Here is a 9,219-nt window from a genome sequence, read left to right as displayed (position 1 = left end):
TGGAGAAGATAGAGAAAAGCCTCCATACGATGTGTATTCACATATTGATCGAGATGTTTGGGATAAATTTGTAAAGTCTTACAACACTCATGCCATCTTGGCAAAAAGCTAAAAAGGAAAGGAAAATCGAGCTTGAAATATCTATCCACATAGATTGTCTCGTGGAGGATATCAAAACCTTGAAAGAAGATGATGGAATAAAAAAGAAAATAAAGGGAGGAAGAGATGAGAGGTTCTATAAGTCTTAATCGCAGCCTAACTCCACCATCACGCCACGGGAAATGGAAGAGGGTACGTCAAAGAAAAGACAACGATTTCACATCAGATGCTACGCGCGAAGCGACTCAAAGGATTGTAAGTAGATACTTCTTTCAACAATATTTATTTTAGTTAAATCAATTTGTAAAAGATGAAATTTCATATGTGTTGCAGGATCATCTTGTTAAACAAACCGAAGTCGGCCTCTTCACTTCACAAAATTGTCATGATATCTTGGTAGAAGAGATTGGAATCGAGGAGCATCCTGGGCGTGTCCGTGGTCTTAGAAGATGCTTTGAATTCAATGTATATTTTGGACCATCTAGAGATAAAACCCGTAAGAGAGATATTAAAAAGATTGTTGTTGTCGAGTTGAAGAAGGAAATGGAAAAGCAGGATATGGAGTTGGAGGAGGAGAGGAAGAGGTGGAGGGAGGAGTATGATAGAAAGTTGGAGGAGGATAGGAAGAAGTTTGAGGCGGAGATGAAGAGATGGAGGAAGGATTAGGATATGAAGTTGGGGAGGAGAGGAAGAGGTTGTTGTAGACGGTACGTGAGATTGTCCAGAAGGAGTAGGAGGAGCGGGAGAGGATGACTGGGGAGGAGGTGTCTGAGAAGTGTACCTGTCATGTGTTTGAGGTATAAGTTGTTTGTTATTGTTATTATTGTTTGTATATTTTAATTTTGTATTGTATTAATGTTGTTTTTATGATGCATAAATTGAATTCGTCGGGTCTATTAAGCTACACAAATTTAAATCAATTGGAAATTTGAGAGAATGAAGTTTAGAAAGTTACAGGTGGTACAAGCGCGGAAGAAAGTTTTTCTGCCAACCAGGACAGTTTTGAACCCACACCATCAAAAATAGATAACATTGAGAGACTAGGAATTACCATTGACAGTATTCTAGACCAATGCATGGGTATTGCATTAAGTCATGATCCAACTCGTTATTCGTACTTTCTAGGATTTATGTCCATGAATTTTTGTTAGGAAATGTGTACCTAGACAATTCCGTATTACAAATTTGGTCCTCGTAAGTATAGTTTTTATGTTGATTTCTATTTATATTCATACGTTCTTCTACTTTAACATAAATATTTTCTCCCGCATCTCGGTGCACATTGGTCTTACTCGCGGTTCGACAGAAAATAGTATGATTTTTTACTTTAAAGATAAGTTGAAAGGGAACATGAAAGATTGTTATTTGGCCCCGTTTTACCGCAAGTAAGTATATATTAATTTGTATTTTCATTTATAAATTAATTTTATACATATTAATCATTTTGAATATTTATGCAGTTTATATTGGTAACTAATTGTTATATGTCCCAAGAAAAACACTATAACTGTGTTTTGCTCGCTGCACTCTGAACTGTCAGAAGAATTGGTTAACGCTTTGAATGGGTAAATGATATTATTTTTAACTTTAGAGTTGAATAGTTTTTATTCATGTTTAATTTTAACCGACATGCGTAAGGCGGTGAAAGAGTATAATGCACTCAAACATAATGTACTTGATAAAAATGCAATCTATGTTTCCTCAAAAATAAGTATATTACTTGTGCTTTTTGATATATATTATCTGTGTGTATTAGTGTGATATAAATATGCGATAACTATTTGTAGTGACAAAATCAACCCGACATCCATTCATGTGGATACTATGTTATGAGATATATGCTCTATATTGTCTCCACAAGCATTACAAACGGATAGATGAAGCATAAGGTATTAACTTAATCCATAGTTTCTTTGTATCATGTTGTTGTTATCTTATCATAATTTAATTTTGGTTCTAATTGTAAGATCATAACAAAAAAACACCATACTCAAAAAAAGATATGGATGACATCCGATCACGTGGGACCAAAGTTTTTATCTTGTTATGATTCTCTAAAACAATGATTTTTTCCTTGTTGTAAATGTGTAAATTTTCTTAATTTGTTTTGTGCAAACATGTAAATGTTTGTATTCTTTCTTGATGATCAGATCAATATAAATTTCTAAGCTTATGAGAAAGTTGTGTCCTATTTATATTAGGTTAACAAATAAAGGAAAATAAATATTGATCAATGACATTTAATAGTCCAAATAAATATAAGTAATTTTGATTGTTATATTTAATCAATTAATCAATATTTTTCTAATTTCTCTTACGTGCTCCTCAAGATGTACAAAATATTAAAAATAAAAAAAAATGAAATTAAAACCTTTTTTTTACTCTTCTTGGACTAAAAATGCATAAAATAAATAAAATAATTTTTTTAAAATGCTTAATTTAAAAAAACGAAAATTTGATATTAAAAATGAAAATTTGACTATTTTTCATTAAAAACAATAAAAAGAAAACTGCAAAAAGTCAGTTCAATAGGATTAAAAGTTGTTACCCTATATTTGACCTTCTTACTATACTATCAATTGAGATAGTTGAATCATTCGAAATAATTTTTTGTTTAAATCGTAAAAAGGGAATCGGGTAAAATTTTGGGTATAACAACAAAATTAATCATGTTATCATTGTCAAATTTTGAAGATAGCATGGATATGTGGATTTAGTCAGAAAGAATAACACTTCTCACTTGCTGATTCCATAGGAGGTACATGTTGTAAGTCTTGAAAAGAGCTTTCTAGATCTTTCACTGAAGCTCCTATGAAGCTTGATGCAGAGAAGATCATCTGAGTAATGAAGCTTTTATGAAGTTGAGATCTTTAACCAAGAACATGAAAGGAAGAGATCCCTTCTAGGTGTATGATACCATGATGAATGAACTAGGATGCATAAGAGAGAGAACTAATGCAATATTTTCTTATATTGATTGAATCAGTTCACTAAATTGTGTGAGAGAGATTGGTTTTTATATATACAAGCAAGTCATAGAATTAGTTACAATAACTAACTTCTATAACTGAACTTCTAGCCTCCTAAATATACATACAACCATGTAAAATCTAATCACACACAAGCGATTCATACAAACATAAAGAATTTTGCTAGCAGAGCATAGCACATTTGAATTGATATGTATAATATTAAACAAAAACAAACATCGGTAGAATAAAGAAAATAGTAAATAGTATGCCCTTCAAAATAAGTTATTTAACCAACAACTTAAACAAATAAGCAAAATAGGGAAAATGATGAATTGATGATTTTCCTATGTGCTTTTCAACATATGACATGGTTACGATAAGAGAGAAAGATAAGATTTGATGTTGTTGTTGGAATGTGTTATTGTGTTGGACATAAGCCAATGAATGATTCTAAACAAGTTCCACATTGATTTTTAATAAAAAAAAAATTATTTTAAAATTTTTAATTAATTAATTTTTAAAAAAACATAACAAGTATTAGTTTATTCAATAAATAAAATAAAATAAAAAATTAATAAATTATCTTAGTCATCAATGACAACATTAAAAATATTTTCTTTATCTCAACCATCATTATCACATCTAAAAAATAGGAGGAAGACGAACTAAATTCTAAATGATGTAAAGTTGAGAAATTAAAAAGTTGATTTTTTAAATTTAAGACTAAAAATTAAAAACTATTAAAGTAGATAATCAAAAATACATTTAAACGTACGACTCAACTTCATCAATATTTTGGAAAACACAATACCTTTAACGTGTTGTTTTCCTTTAGTGACATGAAATCTGAAACCATATAGATCCAACATTCGATAGATATAAAGTACATAACTCAATAATTACTTCAACTCTATGGCATTCTTTACATATAATTTTAATGCACAATATTATATATGTTTTCATGATAAGGTGGACGGTTTGATATGAATCTCTATGTCAAGTGTGGACAATAATTATGAAGTTTACACAAAGTGACAACCTTCTTCAATTCTACAATGTCTTTTTGGACAAAATAAAATGTATACAATAAAATTCTCCATTAAAACATGACAATCATGAGACTTTAAATCATGTAACTTCGTATCCTTGATAGAGTCGAAACTCTTAGGGTTTAAAGAATATCCCTTTGAAAATTTAACTACGTGAACAAATTTACACGAGCTATTTTTTTTCTTCAAAAATAGAACAAAAGAATAAACAAATCCTTACTCTTCTATAATAGGGTGGACCGAAGTCTCAATGGTTTCATTATCAAAGACACTCTTACCATTGATCTGATCAAGTACCAAAATCAATCCCATAATAAAAGAAACATCATAATCAGGTTGAACACAAAGCACAAACACTTCTTTTCCAAGCATAACATTAGTGGTGGGGTCCACCTTACGACGAATCTCAACCACTAACTTCTTTTTAGTGTTGAAAATCTTACAAGATCGTTGCGAGAAACACCCTTCAATGAGGTACAACATATTTGGGTTATCATGTATCTCCACTATTACATTTGATCGTGACCGTCCGATTATTGACCGTCTCCTTACATTGAAAATCGGTTTATCACCCTTCTTTCTGTCATCTTTAAAACCTTCCCATCGGCGATGTAAACTTAATTTCTGATTAACAAACAATTCATGTTAAAATAAAAATACTTGCAATTTTTTTTAATTAAAAATAAAAGTACAAATAATCTTCTTACATTTTAAGAAGTAAGATTATATTAAATAAAATATTTCTTCTTCTAAATCAAATTATATTTTAACCAAAAAAAAACTATTATATTTATTTTTAACCAATTAGATATATAAATCAATTAATCATAATTGAGTCAAAAAAGAAACTTCAAACCAAATATTTATGACACTTTTTTTTTGCATAAAGTCAGTCTTATAATTAATTATGTTCTGTTACTTAGTGTATCAAAATTCAACTCTAAATTTTTCACAGAGACTTTTGAACCATCGAAATCTGAGTCGATGAGTAGACTCAGTGAGTGAACTCAGAAACAGATGAAAATGCAAGTGCAGAAAAGAAAGAATGGTTTTAATAGTGTGTACATACCTTTCGGCGCAAAGTGAGAAGAGAACGACCATGAGGATTCATGAGAACAAGTTCTTCCTTATCACGAGTGTGAGGTCCATATGAGTCGGATCGGAAAACGAGTTGTCCCTTACAATCATACACGACAAAGCCATCACCGATGAAGAACCGAGACGTTTTCAGAACTGTGAGGCGTGTCTCTTCTTTGTACACATACTCATCTTGAATAACTAACTCTTCATTATTCATTATTTTCTTCTTCAGAAAATATTCACGTTTTTGTTTTTTGTTACAGAATATGTTTGAAGAATTTGGAAATGGAAGTTGAATAAGTGAAAAAAAGATGTGGAAATGAAATGAAATAAATAGAATAAATTTTGATGTTTGCTTTTAATTTGTGTGCTGTAACGAGTTTCCTAGTTTCGTATTAAGCGTGTTTTTTTCCGACATGAAAAGGAGTATTGATTGCAACTATTACTAATTGGGATTGGTTAGAGCATCACTTTCCATTAATTCATTTAGGTTTTTCTAAATGGGTCTTTTTTAATTTTTTATATTTTTTAAAAAATTTCACTTATATAAACAAGTCAATTATAGAATGTTTATAGATAGGAAGAGAAAGTGTGTGTGATATACCACTAAACCAACTCCCAAAGCCTTTGTTAAAGGATATATGATCGGTATTTCTATTCTTGAACATGAATACTAGATCGGATTAGAAGCATGCAAACATAACCTACATCAAAGAGACATATGGCTTAAAGGGACTTCTCCTCTTTCAGTAGTTGCCTTGAAATACAAGTTATCTACATTTTGAAAATGAATGGGTAAGTGGGCATTACTTCTTTTGGACAGAGGATATAACAAGTTTTCTTTTTCCATCATAGAAGATGTTCGTAGGATTAGGTCAGTTAATTCATAGAACTTGAATTTGGGTTTTCTCAAACTTTTTCCCCAAAGCAAAGATTTTAACCCTTCTACACTTCAGCACATATATGGATTACAATCAATGATCTTTTACAAGAATATTGGATGCCAAAGATTCTATTTCGATTTCTAGTAGCATTGGAACTACTTTATGCATTAATGCTACTACGAACAAGCCAAGCTTTGATAAACCCTTTGGGCATTATGTTAGAGTCTTTGTAGATTTGGAAATCACAAGTGACCGGAGGGATAAGGTGCTTGTTGAAAGAAAAAAAATCGTTTTCTTTGTGAATTTGGAGTATGAAGACGTGCTTGACTACAACAGTTTTTGTAAATGCATTGGTAATCATTTTGACATTTGCAAAAAAAAAGCCTCATTTGGACAAGGTTTAGTGCCAGATTGACAATAAGGAAAATTGAAGAAGAGAACAAGACAGGAACCTAAACAGACATATGTTCAAGTAGGGAATATCTTTAGAGACAAAGGCAAAACATTTATAGTGAGAGAGACAATAATTTCATCAAATGAGGGGAAGGATACCATATAAAACACTCAATCTCCCGTGGAAAACATCAATAATAGGCAGTTGGTTATAAAGACAAATAATGCAATGGTGTAATTTATCAACTATGTGGATAACAATACTCAAGATATGGAGAGTCCAACTTGTGACAAAGACTTAAGCTCTGTCAGCTCCCTAGAGATGGACATTGTAGATGCTACTCAAATGATAGATGAAGACACCATTTTAGAGAGGGTAGAAGAACCTTCTCAACTAAATATCCATAAGGATGTGCAAAAGGACATGGTCTTTCTACAAAAATCTTGGGCAAATGTTGAAGAATTGGAAGGCATTGAAAGTTCAAGCCACATATCTCAGTCTGGCTTATAACAAGGTGAGCATGGAGCTTTCAAACTTGTTAAGTCAAAAAGAAAATCCAAAAATCACAATTCAAACACTAGACCTCAATATGGTACCATATCTAGAGTTGGTCTTATAACCATGTCTTCTTGAAATACATTTAATGGAATGTGAGAGGCATTGATGACTCTCCAATAAAATTAGCATTATAAAGGATTATTTATGTGCATAAGTCTGATTTTATGTTTATTGTTGAACCTGACGCCCTTTAAAGACTTTCCTCCTAGGTAGAAGTAGATAATCAACAAGTATCTTTCTTGATAAAAGAGCAAGATAACCTTTGCAGTTTAACTGCTATGTATTCCTCAATAAACCATGTTATTAGAAGATATATGTAGCATAATCTCAATAATCTTCTAGCTCATCATAATCTTCCATGGGCTTTCATAGGGAGTTTCAATTGCATCTTAGGATCTAATAAGAATCTTAGGATCTCATAAGCATAAGGGTGCTCATTTACCTGCCAGAGCCCCCTATTGAAGATTTTAACCACTAGAATGATGATAATAACCTCATGCATTTTCCAACTAATGGGGGAATGATTCACTTGGACTAATGGTAGAAAGTGTTATAGAGAGAAAACTTGATAGAACCATATGCAATCAACTTTGAATTGATTGCATATGGTTATAAGACCAGTTATATCCCTTCACTCTTCTCTCTTTATTTTTCGTTATTTATTTTCTTTTCACTGCTTATTTATCTATTTCTTCATTTTATTTCTAACTTTCTGATGCTATCTCGTTGCTTATATATATATATATATATATATATATATATATATATATATATATATATATATATATATATATATATATATATATATATATATATATATATACTAATATAAACTTTTCAAAGATAATGTTTTTTTAATCATTATCGAATTTTGAATATCATAATTAACCTCCCTCTTGTGTTTGAATTCACTTGGTTATCAAGATAGTCGTGGAAAATACTCATTTAGAGATGGTAGACCTAACTTCAGAGTTTAAAGAGGTAGGTGTTGATCCTTCTTCAGAGAAGAAAGAAGCTATGGCGGGTTTAGCAATTGTTCCAGGCTTCAATGTCAAGTTTCTTACAAAATAGGTCACACTACTCTAGACTCCTGATAGAGGTTTGATGTTCAATATCAAAATACAATCATAGCCACAACATGATCCAATGAAGGAGTCATTCAAATTCATCACCCATTGCAACACTCATGATAATTCTTGACACATTCGATGACCCTGGTTGATATCCCAACTCAGGATCCACAAATCACATTGCACTAAATCCTCAAATCTTCAAAGTAACAATACTTACCGTGGATATGAAAGGATTAAAATGGCTAATGGTAACTTAGTTTCCATTTATCTTATTGGTAACACCTTGTTTAACATTCAACATTCCTTCAAACATTTAATTTTACTAATATTATGCATACCCCCAATATCGTTAAAAAAAAGTGATAAATGTTTCTGAATTTGCTAAGAATAGTGATGTCTTATGTGAATTCCATGTTAATCAATGTCTTGTTAGATCTCAGATCAGCAAGGAAATTCTTCTTGCAACCAAGATTTAAAATGGATTGTATTTTTTAACATGCTTAAGTTGGCCATTCCTTTTTAAAATAACAATGTTAAATGTAACTCCTCTCTTTTGAATAATTCTAACAACTTAGACAATGTTAAATGGCATGCTAGGTTAGGACATGCCTCAAACAAAATTATTTCAGCTGCTTTAACCAATTGTAATATTCATCACAACATCTGTAATATAAGTTATGTATGCCTAGGATGTTGTCTTGGTAAATCTCACAAGCAACCATTTTCTAACTTAACTTCCTCTTATGATCAACCCCTTCAATTGATATATCTTGATATTTGGGGGCCCACTCATATCAACTCAAATAGCAATATATTACATTCATTTCATTTATGCTTTTTCTAAATATATTTGGATATACTTGTGGGAAAAAATCGCATGATTTATCAAGCTTTATTCACTTCTAAAACTTGGTTGAACACCAACATGATCTTAAAATAAAGGTTATCCAAATGGGCGGAGGCAAAGAAGACACTACATTCTATAAGGTTCTCAATGATCATGGCATAACTCATAGAATTAGTTATCCCCATACACATGAACACAATTGATCTACTAAAAGAAATCACAAACACATAACTAAAGTTGACCTCATGCTTGTAGCTAATGTA

The 9,219-nt window shown here is 31.2% G+C and overlaps 1 protein-coding gene across 1 annotated transcript; it reads right to left on the bottom strand.

Moving 5' to 3' along the window:
* Nucleotides 1-3,916: 3,916 nt before the first annotated feature.
* LOC127102343 (protein LURP-one-related 12) lies at nucleotides 3,917-5,551 on the bottom strand. Its single transcript, XM_051039721.1, has 2 exons — nucleotides 5,190-5,551; nucleotides 3,917-4,744 (listed from the first exon to the last, which is right to left on the bottom strand). The coding sequence occupies exons 1-2, from the start codon at nucleotides 5,415-5,417 to the stop codon at nucleotides 4,337-4,339; spliced, it is 636 nt and encodes a 211-aa protein (XP_050895678.1). The 5' UTR covers nucleotides 5,418-5,551; the 3' UTR covers nucleotides 3,917-4,336.
* Nucleotides 5,552-9,219: the final 3,668 nt, after the last annotated feature.

The sequence above is a fragment of the Lathyrus oleraceus genome, chromosome 7 (assembly GCF_024323335.1).
Source record: "Lathyrus oleraceus cultivar Zhongwan6 chromosome 7, CAAS_Psat_ZW6_1.0, whole genome shotgun sequence".
Taxonomy (NCBI): domain Eukaryota; kingdom Viridiplantae; phylum Streptophyta; class Magnoliopsida; order Fabales; family Fabaceae; genus Lathyrus; species Lathyrus oleraceus.
The sequence above is the reverse complement of the archived record's forward strand: the minus strand, read 5'-3'. Positions and strand labels throughout refer to the sequence as shown.

Excerpts from the sequence above, each read along its gene's own strand:
- LOC127102343 (XM_051039721.1), bottom strand. The coding sequence starts at position 5,417 with ATGAATAATGAAGAGTTAGTTATTCAAGATGAGTATGTGTACAAAGAA. Across the intron at positions 4,745-5,189 it reads TTCTCACTTTGCGCCGAAAG|AAATTAAGTTTACATCGCCG; the intron begins GTATGTACACAC and ends TTTGTTAATCAG.